The sequence below is a fragment of the Varanus komodoensis genome, unplaced genomic scaffold, assembly GCF_004798865.1.
Source record: "Varanus komodoensis strain SLA01 unplaced genomic scaffold, ASM479886v1 scaffold79, whole genome shotgun sequence".
In the NCBI taxonomy this organism is placed as follows: Eukaryota; Metazoa; Chordata; class Lepidosauria; order Squamata; family Varanidae; genus Varanus; species Varanus komodoensis.
Window position 1 is genome coordinate 2,810,839 of NW_025336467.1, and position 18,647 is coordinate 2,829,485.

The window sequence follows — 18,647 nt, forward strand, 5'->3', positions numbered from 1 at the left end:
TGCTTAATTTGTGCATGGGGGGGGGGGGGAAATAGTCCAGGAAAAGAGATGTGGTCAAAGAGTCATGCTTTAAACATGAAACAAAATAAATGATGCTGACAAGAATGAGTGGAGCCATGTTCACCAAACGCCTCCCGTTGCTTTAAATGTTTAAGAGTTGATGTACATGTAAGTGCGAATAAAGCATCACACTTCGAGTAACAGCTTAAGTAGAGTTTTGCTGTCTCCTGGCACCATTTCAGAAAACCTTAATCTATCCCCATGGTTCAGTTGCAAGTTTTCGCCCAGGGAGCTGCCAAGCAGTGAAGCCTGCAGAGTGAAGTCCAGTGGAAAACTTCAGCCATTGCCAAGTGGTTTTGGGCTGCTTCTTAATTCCTAGGGTGTAGTGCAGTTTAGCACACAGGCGTTGGCCTCTCTGGCGAAGGCGAGCTGACTGCAAACACAGCAATTGCTTCTCGGCATGAGGAAGGAGAAGCCCTTCCCCATTTCTGCAGCTGGGGAAACTGAGGCACTGAACAGCTACGTGAAGAAAAATAAACGAGAAAGGGAAGAAAGGGAGGCTTGTTGAGGTCAGTCAGTGAGGGCTCCATGGGGCAGGGGTGAGGCAGGTATCTCGGCAGGGTGAATTCTTCGCCGTGCCCCCGGGTGTCTTTGGATGTGTGGGTGTCTTGTGGCTTGACAGCCATCCCCACGCTTTCCAAAGAGGTGGTGAGCAAAGGAGCAGGAAGGCTCTCTGAGCTCTGCTCTCCAGCGCGGGGGCAAGGGGCCCCCACTACGATCTCAGTCATGTCTTTTCCCCTCTTGGAGCTTGTGCTTTGCAAACCTGTGGGTGCCATCTTTGTGTGGGAGGAAGAAGGGGCGCTGGTCCAGCTTCCGGTCCTTCTGCTCGTGCTTGGCCAGGGGATGCCCCTTTCCTCTGTCATGGTCGTCCTTGGGGGGTCGTTCCCGCCTGTGCTCCTTGGGGGGCCGGCCAGCTTCGTCGTGTTTGTGGCGGCGGCTCCTCTTGTCCCCCTGTTGCTTCTGGTCTTCCTTCCCCTTCCGGCGATGTCTCCTGCTGAGGGGCTGCTCCTCTTCCTCCTCCTCTTCCTCTTCCTCCTCCTCTTCCTCCTCCTCCTCTTCTTGCTCCTCCTCCTCTTCTTGCTCCTCCTCCTCTTCTTCCTCATCATCCTTGTGGCCAGGGGCCTTGCGACTTTTCGTGGCTTTCTCTCTGGAGGGTCGCTCTCTCCTGCCTGCTTTCTCCCGGCTCTTCTTGGGTCCTACCTTGGCTGCTGGTGTGTCTTCTGACTCCTCCTCTTCTTCTGATGGTCCTTGTTCCTCTTCCACTTCTGTTAGTCCTGGGTCTTCCTCCTCCTCCTCTTCCTCCTCCTCCTCCTCTGTTTCTAGTAGTTCTTCCTCTATGTCAGGTGGCTCCTCTGTGTCCGACCAGTCAAACCACCGCTCATAAAACCACCGTTCGTCCTACAAGGGAATGGAACACACAACAGCCTCTGCGAAAAGAGCACCAAGTGGTCCCACCATAGAAAATTCTCTGCTGGGGCAGAGATCCTCCTTGGGTCTGAAGAACCCCGCCACTGCATACAACCAGCCGTTCCATCTATCCAGCACCCTCTTCCGCACTGTGGCCAACTAAAGGCCTTGCTAGAAAGACCGGGGGAGGACATGAAGAGAAAAACTCATCTCCTGCATGTTCCCAGCAAGAGGTCTTTGGTGGCACGCTCTTTCTTAAGCATGGTAGTTCCCCGTGGCCAGCTCAGTGACTGCAAACCCAACTAGTGAGGGCTGGTAAGTTGCAGCCAAAAAGGGCCACCAAGGAACCAAAAGAAGGGCAGAAAAAGGAGTTGCAGAAGGGGAAATCCTCCTGATTTTTGTCAAATGCCCGTGAAAAGGAACATGCTAATCTTTCTCATAACTAAACTTCTTTTGAACTTTTCCCTCTGAGGTTATTTTTTAAAAAAGAGAATTTTCTGATGTAATGTCCGTCGCTTAGACAGCCTCACAGGCTTTCTGCCAGCAACACAAGCCCTTTTGCCGAGGGGCCTTTTGCTTCTTTCTCCTCCCGCTGCTTTTTTCTGTCTTCTCGACTCACCAGTTCTCCAACGCTGGCTTCTTGCTGAGTCCAAGCGTCCAGCTCTGCCTGGAAAAGCTCCTCTCCATATTCTATGATGTCTGCAAAAAGCAATAGCGGGTTGGCTGAGCTCTGGCGTTGAAGGCAGATTTTGACATGGCTGCAAGCAGGTGCTCTGGGCCCAAATGGATCGTGAGGGGGGCCTTGAATCTTGTCACTTGAGCCTGGGGCATTGTCAAGGGGTCGGGGGTGGCCTACCAGGGCTGGAGCCCCAAATTTATGGGATGTCATCTGCCCCATCACCCTGTTCGTGGAGATCAACGCCCAGGAAAGATCCTCTGAACCTCGGGCAGGAAGACAAGGGAGAAGGGAAGAGAAAATGTCTCAGTGAACCACGTCCACGTTTGGGGTCTCGACCTATAAAGGGTAGGTGGGATAAGGTAAGGTGAGGTGCTTCCCCAAGGGCTTGGTCATGATGCAAAATGGCTCCCCTCACTTACCTTGAGCCACTTGGCAGCTCACGCTGAGGAGGGCGACAAAGGAGGCAACGAGGAGACACTTGTTCAGGGTCAGGCCCTCCCAGGGGAGTGTGTCCTTTGCTTGGGCCGCAGCGCGGGCCTCTGCTTTCCTTCTGGCCGGAACGGCCTTTGGGGCTTCCGGGAGGGAAAGGAGGAATTAACCCATCAAACTGGCTGCCACACCCCCAGCTCTGCTCCCTGATGCCTCTTGGGCCCCTGCTGCCTGCTGCTGCTTTGGAACAGGGGTGTGAACCCCTCTCGGTCCGCAGGCCACATTTAGCTTCCGAGGAGCTCTTGCTGTGGTGGGCGGAGCCAGGAGCAAAAGGGCGGAGCCAGGAGCAAAGGGGGCGAGGCCCAAATACTGAACAACCACATGTACCAGTATAGCTTAGCATAAGGGTGCGATCCTATGTGTATTTGGACGGAAGATGTGTGACAACTCCCAGCATTCCTGAATTAGCCTCGCTTCTGAGCCTTACATGTAAAGCTTTAAATTAGTCACATGATCCCTTTGAAATGGCTCTGGGAGGGGAATTTACAATAGCCAGGAGATTGGGGGTGTGGGGTGGAGTGGACCCTCCTGGTGACATGACCCTGGAGCGGGTTCCAGCTGGCCCATTTTGATGTGGCCCCCAGACCTGAAGTTCAGCACCTGAGGGGGAGAGCCAGTTTGGAGAAGACAAAAGATCCCCTTGGGCTTTGTTCAGCTTCCCACAGTGGCCAACCAGCCCCTGGGAAGGTCACGGGCAGGGCCATCTTCACGCATGGGCCTGATGGGCACTTGCCCGTGGGCCCCATATGTATGTTAACCCTTCATATTTACATTTTTATTCCTGTGAGCAGTTGTCGTAGAGGCCCCAGTACACTGCTTTGCCCGGGGCCCATAATGCGGTTAAGACGGCCCTGGTCACAGGCGGGACATGGAGTACAGGGAGCTGGAGAAATCCATGGAGGAGAAGAGCCTCAAAGCTACTAGTCCTGATGAATCGTTGCTACCTCTGGTTTCAGAGGGGAAATGCTGGGGAGCACGGGTAAGAGGGCTCCAGTCTTGCTCGGGGGTCTCCCCTTGGATGGGAGGTTGGCTCCTGGGTGAATGGACCCAGGGTCTGACCCAGCCGGGAGGGAGCTGGGATGGAGGAGTCCCTACCTGACACACCCTTCGGCCGTGCCTTCTCCACTGGCTTCTCCACCCGTGGGGTCTTCTCAGCTCGTGGCACTTTGGGCTCTGGAGCTTTCTCTGGTAGCTTTTCTGCTCGCGGAGGCCTCTCGGCTCCCTTTTCTGCCCTCAGCACCTTTTCTGCCACTTGCTCAGCCCGGGGCAAATGGGCAGGTGCCCGTTCTGGAGCAGGCTGCTGTTTTGCCTCTGGGATGTGCTCAGGAAGCAGGGACGGGGCAGCTTCCGACATGCTGTCCGCAAACTCATCAAGGTCCTTGTCGACAACGTGGAGTTTGTTCTCTTCCTTTTCGATGCCCTGAAAATAGGGCACATGCGTGTCAGAGCCTGTTTGCCCATGAGCCACACTGTGCTCTGACATACATAGCAAAGACATGAAAAGCTGCCTCTGTGCTTGAAACGTAACTTCAGCCAATCATTTATTCGAGTAAAGCCATATCTTAGCAAAGATCTTTTTATTCTCCTGGGCATTTTAGCATATGATTTAAACTGCTCTGAGGACTGTTTCATCCATTAACAACTATGCAGCTTCGCTTTTTAGAAAAGTTTTATATTTCATAAAGAGAAAGAAAGAAAATACCAAGGGATCTTAAATGAATATTTCATATGATATCAGAATGCTTCACTTTAAATCAGTTTTTATTATCTCTTCCAGATTAGCTAAACTAAATTAAGACTCACTGAATATTTTTTCTGTTCTCTAATTCTTGTTATTGACTTATTTTCTGTTCATTCTAACTCAGCTTAAATGCAAAGCACCTGCATTTAAAGTAAAACTCACTGGTTTCATATTTTAACAATTTACAATAACTCATGGCGTGATGGATTATATATTTCTTCCATGCATTATTCTACACCATCCTCTAAAGCTGAATGTTTTCTTCTTTCTTCTTTATTTTCATTCCCCTTTTGACTTCTTCTTTAAATGCCTTCTGAATTTATTTGCATATCCAGAGTGTCTTGTTTTAAATGTCTTTGTTTCATCTATCCCCTTTATCAAACCTAATTCATTTCTTAACAGTTTGAGCTCAGATGATTATTATTTGATTTTTTGTGATGTTCTTTCAAACAACACTAAATTGTTCTAACTTTTCTTTTTTCTTTTCGCTTTTTTTGAGGCTGTAGCTCATGACTGCTTGGCTTTTGTAAGCTTGGCTTTTCAATGCAGCTCTGATTTCAATTCTTGCTTTTAATTTCTGAGCAGTTTAGATATTTGCCACATTTATGATTTCACGGAGTTGCAAAGCTAGTGTGGCAGAGACATGTCCTCCATAAAAATCTTTTTTTTCCCCTAGTGTTGAGACAGGAATGCAGTCACTTGCGTAGGAAAATAATGGTACTACCCATGCACACCCAAGAGAGACACCTCTGCAAAACTGGGGGAAACCAAAAGATTGCAGAGGGGATGATGCATCTTTAAAAGAAAGGGGGGGGCAGCCCCCAAGTCCACCCAGTGAGAATGAGTGTCCAGCGGGTGTGGAGGATGGAAAGGTGGAATTACACAGCATGACAGCACATTTGGTGGCTCGTTCAGCAACCGGCCGGCTCCACACAGAGGAACAAGGGCCGGCCCTCTCATGGGATAGGCTGAATACCCTGCCTCAGGCAGCAGCGGGTGAGGGTGGCAAAATGCTGGGCTGCAGAGGAGCCAGGATGAGAAGCAGAGCTGGCAGGACCTGGAATGAGCACCGGTTCCCGATGCTGAGAAGAGCGACGCGGAGGGCTGAGCTCCAGGCCAGACTCCCCGGAAAGCAGGCGGTCTCTGGGCACAGCCGCAGGCGGTGGGAGCAGGGGAGCTGCTCAGACTTAGACAAGGCAAGCATGACTTCTGCCCGGTGATGTGCAGAGAAGAGGCTTGCTCAGTTTGGAAGCCACACCCCCCAAGGAATGGGGCCCAGGCGTTCTCAAAAGGATGGTGAATACTTGATTGGGTTCAGCAAACTGCTTTGTGTGAGCTGAGAGACTCCTTCTGGATGTTTTGTGCTTTTTAGTCAATAAAGAAAGCTTTGGGGAAACGGTGTACGGCCTTTGAATGTGTGAAGGAGGAACCTAGGTTTTTGATGGCATCCGGTTTCTTTGCCAAGATTCCCCGTCTGCTTTTCCTGCAGGGCCATCGGGAGAGCTGATCATCCATGGTCCCGCTGTGGCCCCTGTAAGCAGGAGAGGGACCAGGGCAGCCCTTTGGTGTTGCTGCATGTCCAGAACACCTGCAGCAGCATCGCTAGGTGTGCCCCAGCCCTGGAAGGCTGTCCTGGTCTTGCCATCCTGCTACAGCCACCCAGAACCCTCCAGCCCACTCTGGACTCTGCATGTGTTCTCTCACTCACTGCATTCCATCAAGGCAGCACGCAGAAAGTAAAACAGTCAGACCATTATGCAAGGACAAGAAAAACACCAACAGCATGAATCTGGCTTCCTCCTGACATGCCTGAGGTATGACAGTCTCCTTTCCTTGCTTTTCCTTCCTGGGGAAGTTTTGTCTGGCTCTGCTGGACTGAGGACTGCTTATTTGTTTTTCTGCTGGTATTTGCAAAACAAGATAGAAACATGGAAACATAGAAACAGAGCGAGTCAGAAGGGGGCTCCCAGGCCATCTAGTCTGACCTCCGGCACCAGCCAGCTCTGCTCATGACATGCCCACCATGTGCATGTCCAGCCTATCCTTGGACACCCTCACCAATGGGGCCTCAACCACCTCCCAGGGAAGCCCATTCCACACCCTCGGGGTCCTGACTGTCAGGAAGTGCTTCCTGGCAACCAGATTGAACCTGGTTCCCTGAGCTTTGCTCCATTGGAGCGCGTCCTGCCTTCCTCCGCAGGGGAGAACAGGTCTCTACCCACCTCCGTGTGACACCCCCTCACACACCTGCATGTCGCCGACAGATCCCCTCGGAGTCTCCTCTCCTCCAGGCTGAAGAGACCCAGTTCCCTCCGTCTCGCCTCATACGGCTTCCCCTGCAAACCGGCCACCAACCTTGTGGCCCTACCCTGCTCTTACTTCAACCTGGCTATATCCTTCCTGAAATGAGGGGCCCAAAACTGAGCACTATATCCATTTTCTTCCTGTCAGCACCTAGCACATGCCCTTTAATATTTGCTAGAAGGTTGTGAGCTGCATGTTTGTCCAGTGCACACTCTTCTTAGGAAATGCTTCTGGCAGGTCCCAGTTTTGCTGTGACACCCAATGGCAGAAAGGAAAGCTTGCACGTGGCCAGGCCCACTGGCCGTGGATGTTTGCATCTGGTCCTCAGTTCCCAAGGACTTCTTGTTCTGAGCCTTCCATGAGCTCACCAAGCAACAATGCTCAGGCAGTGCTGCCAAGCAACTCTTTCAGCTCCAATGGAAGGGCAGGAGCGACGTGAGACCAGCCAATTCCCAGGCTCAGGTGCCGCGACTCCAAGGTGCACAAGATCCCACAACAGTCACAGGACTTTGCAGAGAGAAGGGACTTGGGACAATCCACCAGCCCCGATCTTGCTGCTGCTTTCTGTCTGTCATGCCTATTTACCAACTGCTCGAAGGGACTGTCTGCAGAAATTGATGTAAGGTCAAAGAGCAGCAAGCCGAGGGCAGTCCTCTGAGAACAGTTCTGGTAATGAACCACTTACCCAGAGAAGTGGACTCAAGAGCCAGTTGCTGTGGCTCTGAATTGTGTACAATGGGCAGGGGGTTGGACTAGATGACCTCCAAGGAACCCCTTCATCCCTGCTATTCTAGTTTGACCTCCACACCCCATGCTTTTCTCATCACAGCCTCTCTTATCACCTAGGCTAGTCTGACAGGCAGCGTCTGGGCAAGGGATTCCCAGAGAACCCGAGTAGAGATTTGAACTTGGTGTCTTCCCAGCCTTAACCTTAACACTGTTAATAACCAGGCTTCAATTGCTGCGCAGTGTGGGGTTGCCCAGTTTCAGGTGTTAGCCACGAGCTTTAGGAAGAGCTATCAGGCTCCCATCCCTGTTCCCCAGCAACTGGGGTGCGAAGTTTGGATACTGTCGGAGATTTCCATGTGATTAGGACAGTCAGAGACTGCCATTCCATCTGAGGGAAATGAAGGCCACGGTTTAACTCTTCCTTTTAAGCTTCAAGTTTTAACCTGCATCCAGGGAGAAAAGGAGTAAATGTTCCAGGCGCAGGGGCCTCTTTCCTCACTGGGATAAACCGAGCTGGATGAGCAAGTTTGCTCCAGCTTCTTGGCTGAGCTTCCTCTGTAATTTGCTGAGCCGACGAAGCTTTCACCTGTCCAGATCCATTGCTCCCGCAGTGCTGGGCCTTTCTCCAAAGTGTACATGTCACCCTTTCCCTTTCTGGGCACTCAGGTCCAGCTGCTCCTGGGAGGGAGAGGAGCCTCAAACCCTCAGTTCAGAGAAGCCTTGTTCCTCGGATCATTTGAAAGTGCCTTGACTCTGTGGGGTGACTGAGACTGTGTGGTGTAGTGGTTAGTGCTCTGGATTGGAACTCGGGAGATGCTGTAAAAGCGCTACTTCACTGACTGCTGCTTGATAAAATGAAAAGAGGAGCATCATATCCTTCACTGGGGGAAAAAGACACGACATAAATCCATGGCTAACATTTCCAAATGCAGTTCTACTTACGTTTGGGGTACTGTTTATCTCCTCTTTGCTTGTAGGTATTTGGGCATCTGTTAAAACAAATGTGCAGGCACTTTAATCACCTGACATCTGTTTAAAAACACCTAGCATGATTTAGCTCACAGCTTCATGCACAGATCTGTAAAGGATCCCTCTGCCTGCTCTGCAGGGGGCTCAGCATCCGTGTGATACTTTTAGGGCGATGGATGGGCCACTGCGGAGGTGGAGAAGTAGAGAAGTCTGGTCCGTATGTGCAGAAGTGGGGGAGTGGCAGAGCCCAACCCGTGGGAGAAGAAAGTGGAGGTCTGAGATGCTAGCCTTAGAAGCCCCCATCCTCACCAACCCCCCCGCCCCCATTTTAGGCAAGTATTAGGCCCACAAAAAGGGAGAGTCATGGCAAAAGGCCAGATTCCCAGCAATCACCTGCAGTCCTTCAAGCATGATCGAGAAGCGGTTTGGGGTTTCAAGGAAGACTAAAGATGACATAGCAGAACCCCAAAACTGCAGCGTGGTTGTCAAGGTGGGGGAAGGGGGTGTGTTTTGCTGTTGCTCCAAGCAGTTCCCCATCCATTGGTTGCCCTGAGGCAAAAAATGGACTAATTTCTTTACCCCACAACCCTATATCCACTTATCTGGGAGCAAGTCTCACTGACTGCCATTGGGCGTATTCCTGAGTAGACATGGCTAGACTGTAGAGTTAAAGTCTTACACCCTGCCCTTTAACGTGCAAAGAACTTCTCAGAATGGCTTAGAATAAAATATGAACACAGTCATTTTAAACAGTATGAAATGTGCAATTACATTTCTGATATAAGCACAAGTAAGTGCTGTTTTTTATGTTCCATCCAAGGTGTGCAGAAATGTTGTTGTTGCTGTTGTTGATGATACATTTCTAAAGAAGATGCTGCAAGCAGTACCCTTCAGAGTTTGCAGAAATGCTATTAATAATATTAATGATGATTTCTAAAGAAGGTCCTGAAGCTAGGACACTTTTGACCCTGCATTTGAGAGCCTCTTTAGACAGCAGTTGTTAAACACACTGCACTCCTTTCTTTCTCTTCCCACCCCCAAATGGCCTCTCCATACTTAGGAATGTTTAAACATTCCTAAGATGTTAGCATGAAAACAACGCCCATCCCCCAGCCCTGATTCTGGGCATGTACCATTTTGTGTCTGAAATGCCAGCTGGAGTGACCTCAAGGAGAACTGGAGCATTACTTTTGCTGCTCCTCTTTGGGGGGGGGGGGGGGTCTGGTTTTGTCCCCTAGGTCCCCAGGCCAGTACTCATACGGGCTCTCAAATAACCTGGAATTAACTACCAGTGAACCAGGGAGAGCAGCTGGAAGGAAGATTAGAATCTGGCCCATCTTCTGGAAGCCAAGGGGGAAGCAAAGCCATCCCACCTCTTCCCAAGTTTTTTTCTTCTCCCCTCTCCAACCCCTTTTCCTTGTGTGTTGGGTCTTTTTGAAATGTATACCTGTGATCACTTTGTATTGCTTAATTATAACAAGCCAGTCGGGAGACCTTTTTTTCTGCAAAGTAGGAGAAAACCTCTCCAATTAGAAACATAGAAACAGAGTGAGTCAGTAGGGTCCTACCGGGCCATCTAGTCTGACCCCCGACTTAATTAATTAATTAAAAATACCTTCTATGTCCTCCTTCAGTTGTTTTTGAATGTTTTCCCTCTGGGCTGGCAGCTCTTTCACAGGGTGTGTGCATTCTTCGTTTTGTTCCAGTACTTCACAAGGTCCAGTTGCCATATCAGCTCCTCACGGTCCTTGCTAAACACAATTGTATAAGACACAGGAAGGTTCTTTAAAAGCCCCAGAATTGTGCTATACCCAGCTATGCCTCCACGCTTGCTCATCTCAATATATGTCGTATCTAGAAATGATGCTGAGTTCAGTCCTGAACAGAGGCAAAGTGGTGACACGGAACCTTCACACACACTCCAACTCTTCAGGGGGAAGAGAACGTCAAGCGATGTTTGAGGGACTCTGCAGATTTGAGAAGATAGTTTGGGGCGTGTGTGTGCATGAATTAGAAGAACTTGCCATAGATAAAAGGATATTATGACGTGGATTTTGCTGAGCCTTTTCTAGTCTACAGCCTTTAACTTCAACTGCACCATCTACACCTAAGATGCAATCCTATTTTTACGCCCCTGATTTCCAAACTCAAGGCTTACAATGCAGAGCTGACTTTCAATTCCCCCAAACCATTCTCCCTTCCCCCCTGAAACCCCTCTTCTAAGCACCCTCCGAGGGGGCAATTGGGCTTTAGAAAGCGAGATACTTTCCATACCACCCATGAAGGCATGCAAGGTTGAGAGGTCCCAATCTCAGCCCTGGTCTTGGATTCCAGAACCCAAAGGAATGCTCCCTTAACGCAATTCCATTAGCTGATCCACCAGAAATCCATTTGAGTATGGCTCAGCTACTCATTTTGCTTTAAAAAGAGGGGATTAATTAATTAATTAAAAGCTTTTCCATCTTTGTCCCCTACAAATGTCTTGGGATGGCTTACAATAAATAATTTTTCATCCTTATGATGGCACCTCAACTGTGGAACGTGCTCCCCAGAGAGGTTCAACTGGCACCAATGCTTCTTTCCTTTTGGCATCAGGCAAAACTCTTTTTATTCTCCCAATATTTTAATTGTTAACCTGTTTTAATTGGTGGTTTTATACTTACATTGGATACTGTGCAACTGCTATTCTTATTTCTATTTTATTCTATTTTATCAATCAATCTGTTGTAAACCGTCCTGAGATGGCTGTGAAGGGACAGTATAGAAAAGTTTTAAATAAATAAATAAAACATATTTAGGAAATCTTAACAACCAAAATACAGCATTTTGTAATGAGGAACTCTTATTATACAGGTGAGCAGCACCAGCGATTGTAAGATTGTTTAACAGAAAATAGCATCTTACTAATAGTTCTTGTTCACTGTGTATAGGTGTGAAAAATGGACAGAGAGGAAAGCTAAGAGGGTGGCATGGTTTTGTTTGGAAAGAAACATTCCCAGGGAACTGGGTACTGCTGTCTGCTGAGGCCTGGGAAGGTGACTTGGGCTGAAACCACAATCTGGGGAAGACAGCTCCTTTAAAGTTCAGACTGTCACCCGGGGTAGATACACCACCACCGCAGCCTTCAGCCATTGCTGCTCACCACCCAGTAGACAATGCTTGGCTATGGAGGTGCATTTCTCAGGCTGGCTGCTTCCCCAGCCTCCACATGGCAACTTGTTCAATAGAAGTTAGGGTCAAAAACACATAAAAGACAGTGCATGTAAATCTGGCACATTGCAGTTTCATTCCACTCCCAATTTTTACTGATTCGGGCATTTGAACTCTAGAATTGCCTTTTAAGATTGTGGGCCTTCCAGGGTGAGCTCCGAGGCGGGCAGGGGAGACAAAAGGAGAATATTTATAGGTTTTAATTGTGCAGCCAGCGTGTTTCCGGGTTTTAATTGCATTGCATTGCATTGCATTGCATTGTATTGTATTGTATTATATTTATTTATTTCTGTGAGCCGTCCTGAGGCTATATAGCAAGGGGATGGCATACAATAACTTTAAATAAATAATTAGCTCTGATCCTTTGCATCAGCTGAGTTCCTTCCTCCTGGATATGGCATGCAAGGTCTTCATTCACACTTGGATACTTAAAACCACAGCCTGGCCTATGCAGTCATCCGTCAACGTCTCACGGCAGTTTTCTAAGAATAGGGCTTGGAAACCTAGTATGCTGGCCCCCTTCCAAGCTAGGAAGCGCTATCCTAGTTTCCCCGACTCGCTCGTTTTCTAGCAGGTGTCCCTCCCGAGTCTTTTTAACAGCTGCCACTGTGGCGCTTCGCTCTTGCTTGCGTTTATGGTACCAAACTGGGAGAAGCAGGGCCTGCAAACACAGCAAGCAAACCCAATTTGGGGTTCTGCTTCAACTTTAACCTGCTTGAGATAGGAGATCAGATGGTGTCTGGGCCATTCAAAATAATAATTTGCTGCTCCTCAGCCCAAGAAAGTCTTGAAGAACTTATCCATAAAACAAGGAAGTTCATGCCCCCAGAGTGTTGGATAAAGTACATGGCACACAAGAAAAGAGCATGAAGAGGGAAGAGGAAAAAAGAACACCAGAACACAAGTCTTTCTGGAGGGCTGGTGGGATGACAGGGCTTTCCCCACTTCTTGCTCTCAGTACAGCTTGCTGGAATGACTGCTGGTAGCAATGGATGGGGAAGGATGTATCTTCAGGGAAAGCTCTAGTCTCGAAGTTATTCTCAAATCTCCAGGCTCTAACTGTTAGAGTCTAACACCAGATGTGAACCCCTCTCTGCTGCAGAGTTATCTGAGATTGCTAAACTCCACTCCCTGGGGCCCCTCTGCTCTTCTTTCTAAGTCCCCACAGTCCAGTTTATTTAATAGTACCCCCATGATCGATCAATGCCAAGTATTTATATCTCCAGGATGGGTCTGTTAGAAGAGCCATATTTGAATCACCTTGTAGAAGTTCTAGGAAGCAGAGTTTCTCTCAAGAGGAGCAACCACCAAAAAGACCCTGCTGTTTGTTGGAGGGAACTGCATGTCCAGATATGGTTCAAGGCAGATGCACACACAGTACCTGTGGGTCAGATTTTAAGGCCAAAATGCTCATGGTGTGTATCAGTCCTGAAACCCCAGAAAGCTGGAGGAAAGGGAATTTCTTTCAGCTACAAAAAGCTAAATTTGAATTTCTTAACAGTGTGTAGTGGGCAAATGGCTGTCTCTTTGCTGTGGTGAAGGCATTGGGAGACAGCATGGTTGAGCATAAAAACACAAGCCTTTGAGCTTAACTCTGCTGTTTGAATGCTGTTGATTCATTGTAATTTGCTCTCTAACCAGTACAGAGTTTAGTAGCCCATCATGTTGGAAGCCAAAGGTTTTTGTAGTCCCGGGAGCTGCATCATAGCATTTCTTCCCGCTCTAGGTGAGGCAGCTCCTCCCTGTTCAGGGGACTAGAGCAGAAGGATCCCTCCCTTAGCTAGATACACCGTGAGAGTTGGGAACTTCAGCACCATGGATAGCTCTGCGAAAGCTCCAACCCAGAGTGGATACACTGCCCCACCAGGGTCTCTGGTTGGGTAACTCTGCCTGAGGGCTTCTCTGGATCCAACAACGGTGCTTCCCACCTCTACAAAGCTGCACCTGTCTGCTAGCAAGAAACTAAAGGTGACTTTGGGTCCCTGAAGTCTGCCCAGCCCCGGAGTAGCCGTGGCTGAGCTACGGAGGAGGATCTGACCTGTACAATGGGACCCTCATACACTTCCTGGTTCTCCTCTACCAGGCCTGGGAAAGGCTTCTGCACCAGCACCAGCAGGGTGTCAGGAGGCAGCGACTGGAGAAAAGCGTGCTTCTGTTCCTGCTGGCCATTTTATAGGGCTGGCAGCTCTGTGGGTTAAGAAGGTACAGTCCCCGAAGCTGTTTTTTGATGTGCCAGGCCTGATGCAGGGTTTGGAGACCCCCTGGGCAGGGCATCCTTCTCCTTGCTGCCCCTTCTGGTTCCCACTGGCTAGGCCTGCTCTTCCATCTGGCTGCTACTCTTGTCTGGGCTGCAGAAAAGGCAGGCGACTGCGCAGGCTGCAGTGAGCAAGAACAAGTCCAGGGGGGTCTGGTGAGAGGGCCCCTGCTGAGGCATGGAACCTTGGCGAATGCCCAGTCAGGCCCACCCTGGATGAGCTGCCGTGTCCTTGATGGAACGGCTGGACCATCCCATCCAGTGCCGACCCACAGGAGTTCCTTGGAATCTCAAGGAGAGATTTTCCTCCCTCTCGTGAGCCGCAGTCTCTTTTAACTGCACAGCAGGGAGAGAAAGCAGAATGGAAAGCAGTTTCTCCACCGGCAAGCTGCACCTCTGGCCCTCCAAGCCAGCAACATTTTAGAAAGTACTTTGACCATTGAGATCCAGGTGTCAAAAATGGCATCTTCCTTACTGCAAGATCCCACATTTCCAATGTTTTGGATTCAACGGTGCTACATGTATTTATCTTATGACTTCAGCATGAGGGCTAGGATATTACCTTTGAATTTACATGCAAGCTGGAATCCTGAGAGTTCCAACCTGGCAGTAGGTTCCCCATCCCTGATTTAAGATAAAGGCCATTTTGAGAGAGAAAAAGACACCGATTCCATGGATGTTCCCTTTTGGCAATCAGACCAGCTGTCTGCTTCTTTGGTCAGATCGCTGCATTACTGCACAACAACCCTGTGAGATAGGCCAGGCTGAGTGAGAGCAGCTGACCCTGCTTACTCAGTGAGCAAATATAGGAATCCAGGTTTGCTTTTCTTGTTGCAGCAGAAGTGAGGAACCTGAGGCCATAGAGAGTCCTAAGGGATTCCCCGGGGACCGTCACAATTTCCCCAGTCAATCTCTCTTTCCCCTGCCCACCAGCACCACCAATATTAACAATAACGATAATTTTAATTGTCTCCCTCCCAATAGGGTGAAGCTCTCTGGGTGCTCGGCAACAGTTTATGGAAAGCACAGCAGTAAAAGTAGACGTGCAATTAAAATTAAAAATACAGTTACAGGTGCAATCAAATTCATCTGATGGCTTCCCTTGCTTTCTTGGAAATAATCATTTGAAGGCTGTGTCACTTCCAGCATGCAGGGCCTGGCTGGCATTGCCTCTATAGTCTGAACAATGACACCACCCCAGGAGCCCACCCCCCCACAAAAAAAAAAAAAGCTCATGGAGACAACCCCATACAAACTTGGGAGCGGACCAGTGTGATAACTTCTAGGCTGCAGAGACTGCCTTGGGCAAGAGCTCCTTGAAGGAAGGGGGGATTCCACCTGCGCACTCTTGTCGGGGACCCTGCTGGGGTGGGAGCCCTGGCCTGTGCCCAGACACACTGACCCTGACCCAGGGCCTGATGGGGATGGAATACCCCACGTGGGATCTTGAAGAGGGGGGATTCCGCCCTCTCTTGCAGCTCCCCCTTGTCGTGATAAATGGAAAACAAATAAAATGTTTGAAAGAGTTGCACTGTTGACTCCAAGGCTGCCTGTTTTCCCCTGTGGCCAGAATTGCTGTTCCCCAGCTTTCATTCTTCAGCCTAGCTTTTAAATCTCTCTCTTGGACACTTGCTGGGCTTGACTGTGGGAACTGCGGACCATCCTCCATGGGGCTGGTGGATGCACCCACAGCCACCTTGAGCCTTCCTTTGCTGGGGCAAACTGATAGAAGCCGCCCCAGATCTGAGGGATCAGACTTCCTGCTCTGGTGCCCCTCAGCAGAGCCAGACACAAGGCCGGCCTCTCCCCACAGGAAGTGCAGCACTTGTGTGGACATATGGGGCGCAGTTGCTAGCTACTAACAGACCGGGGCTTTTGTTAGAGGGTCAGTGTAGCCTAGTGGTTAGAACACTGGACTGGGACTCGGGAGCTCTGGGTTCTAGTCACTGCTTGGGAAGGAGGCTTCCTGGGTGACTTTGGGCCAGTCAAAGAAGCTTAACCTGGCCTACTTCACAGGGTTGCGGTTGAGAGGATAAAATGTAAAGAAGGGGGACCTTGAAAGCTGCCTCGGATTCCTTGCAAGAGGAAAAAAGGCAGGGTATAAGTAGACTATAGGAACAAAATATAAAATATAAAACTACCACTCATAATAAGGCATCCTGCAAGAAAAGGTCTACCAAACTCCTCTCAAACAACTGCAGTTAGTCAGGTTCAAAACAGGGGAACAAATACCTTGCCACCTTCATGCCTGCCCCGCGTTTAATTTCTCATAGAAATCAGCGCACAGCCGCTCGCGCCGAGCTGAAGTGGGGCTTCTCGGCGGCTGACTGCACTTCAAAGAGCCGTCCAAAAATAGTTTCCTTTCCTGTCTGGGCCAGCCCATGCAAGACGGTGGAAATTGGACTCTGGCTGGGCGCTGACCTGCCAGCCCTTAAGCCCGAGAGCGGAGCATGGAGAGATCCATGCGATCTCGCCCCCGTGGGGGCCCCCTGAACCCAAAAACACACACTTGTTGGAAGCACAAGTCCAAAGGGGCCCGTCAGATCACACCAGACACGCGTTTCATACCCAGGGCTCAGATCCCGCGTCTCGTCCACGGCTCACCACCAGGATTTCCCTTCTCCCTCTTCGCCCTGCACAGGCGTAACATACAGCGACAGGTGTGGGTCCTTTCCGAAGAAAATACCAGCCAATCGTGGGGGCAGGACGGCTCTGCGTTTCGCAAGAGGCAAGGAGACCGTCTTGGTGGAGGACGAGGATGAAAGGAAAAAAAAATCCATGGGTAGCCTGCCTGGCAGCTGATTTTGTGCCCCATGCATGGAAGGCAGCAGAACCTGATTTTTTAAAGCATTATGAGTATTGCAGAGTTTTTACAATTATGGGATTTCCTGCCTTGGGTGCCAAAGAAACTTTGGGTGTAAAGTCCTTGACCTGGGAGGTGGCAACTTGGATTTATGTGTTCTGTTTCAGATACCAAAATGACCTTTGGCAGCCCAGGAAGGAGTGACTGGATGGCTTAGCCTAGCTGCTGCTGCTTCCCCATTTATTTATTTATTCATTTAATTAATTTATTTAAAACTTTTCTGTACCATCCCATCACAGACATGTCGGGACGGTTTACAAGACATTAATACCATAAAATAGAAATAAGAGTAACAGTCACACAGCATCTGATGTTAAAATAAAACCACTAAATAAAACAGGTAAACAATTAAAATATGGGGAGAATACAGAGGTTTTTATCTTTAAGGAATGAGGATGGAATTAAAAAAAAGCATTCTCAGCTAGAAATATATTCACACTGGTGATGGATGAGGCCCCAGTGAAATGGCATGTGTACCATGTAAAAACACACGGTTGAGAGAAGGAGAGAGTTTGACATAAAAGGTTTTGACATGGCACTGTCCAAAATATGGCAGCGTCCTACTTCCTGGCAGGGGTGACTGAAAAAGCACCTTCTTAAATACAGCACTGGTTCCTCTTTCCTGGCAGGGAATTTGAGGTGCCTTGAAAACCCCCTATTCCCTTTTTATCCTCACAACAAAACCCCAATAGTGGTTCCAGCCACCAGCTATGTCAACCAGATTTGGTGTGGGAGGGGGGCTGTCCTTGAGCCTCCAGGACTCAGAACTGCCATCTTGGATACAAGACCAAACACCAAGGGTTAACACGAATCCATGCTTTCCTGGGGATCTGTCCTCAGTAGTTTGGCCCTGTCTTTCTGCCAAATGGACTCCTAGAGTGGCTTATAAAATGCATAATAAAGTAGTCTTTGACGTGAACCATGCAATCCAAAAGACGCGACACAAGAAGAAGAGGGATTGGGAGGGAGGAGGAAAAAGTGGGCCAAAAGCACGACTGGGGCTTCCGTTCTTAGCTTCAAAGTTCTCCTGGGTATGTTTTTGGGCAAAAGAAATTCCTGGCAGCTGTTTCATGCTTGGCCACTATTTGGGGCGTGGGGTACAAAAGCCCCCCACTGACCTTGCATTGGTATGGAAAGTATTCACCTTATAATATTGTTTTTAAATGATTTTCATGGTGTTGGAGCATGTTTTCTGAATGGTTGCGAAAAGGTATTGGGAAGTATGGAACCAAAGGAACTGGTAAATCAGTAAAGGCGGCTATTGAGCAGTATAAAAATAAACACATAAACAAACAGACAAAAGGACAAAATTCTGACTTTAATCAGTATTCCACCTAAGAAAATCAACTGGCTAGAAGAAGTATTTCTTGCAGGAATGTTTTCTCCAGACTTGTTCCATTGGAATTGAAAAATCCAAAAGAGAGTTGCCCTTCTAATTGAGTTGGTGGGAGCCACCCCCTAGTGGTGCAATCATGGAAGTGCGCCTTCAAGCAAGAAATGCAGGATCACAGTGCAAATTACCCACAAAACCACCCCACCCAGATTTTGTCCCAAACTATTTTATTTTATTTTATTTTATTTTATTTTATTTTATTTTATTTTATTATTTATTATTTATTTAAAACATTTGTATGCTGCCCAATTGTGCCACAGCACTTCTGGGCATCTCACCATTACAAGATAAAAACACAATAAAATCAATAACGACTTATGAAAAATAGAATAACCATGAAATGCAAGCAGAAACACAACACAAAGGTCAAATGGCATGAATTATTAGTATCTTTTTTCAAAAGGAAGGTCTTTGCCGGGCCCTGAAACAAGTCTAAGGAAGGTGCCAGGCGAATCTCCGTGAGGAGAGCTTTCCGGATATGGGGAGCAGCTGCAGAGGAGGCCTCCTTTTACCATCGTCTGATTCTTCTCTTTCCCCCCTTTTTTTTTT

General features: G+C 48.8%; 1 protein-coding gene across 1 annotated transcript; it reads right to left on the reverse strand.

Annotated features, from left to right (window-relative positions):
* Nucleotides 1-666: 666 nt before the first annotated feature.
* On the reverse strand, nucleotides 667-16,151 carry JSRP1 (junctional sarcoplasmic reticulum protein 1). The gene is made up of 7 exons (XM_044453442.1): nucleotides 16,075-16,151; nucleotides 9,994-10,129; nucleotides 8,352-8,398; nucleotides 3,731-4,055; nucleotides 2,566-2,718; nucleotides 2,087-2,166; nucleotides 667-1,458 (listed from the first exon to the last, which is right to left on the reverse strand). Exons 2-7 carry the CDS (start codon nucleotides 10,106-10,108, stop codon nucleotides 781-783), a joined length of 1,398 nt encoding a protein of 465 aa, XP_044309377.1. The 5' UTR covers nucleotides 10,109-10,129; nucleotides 16,075-16,151; the 3' UTR covers nucleotides 667-780.
* Between the last annotated feature and the right edge of the window lie 2,496 nt (nucleotides 16,152-18,647).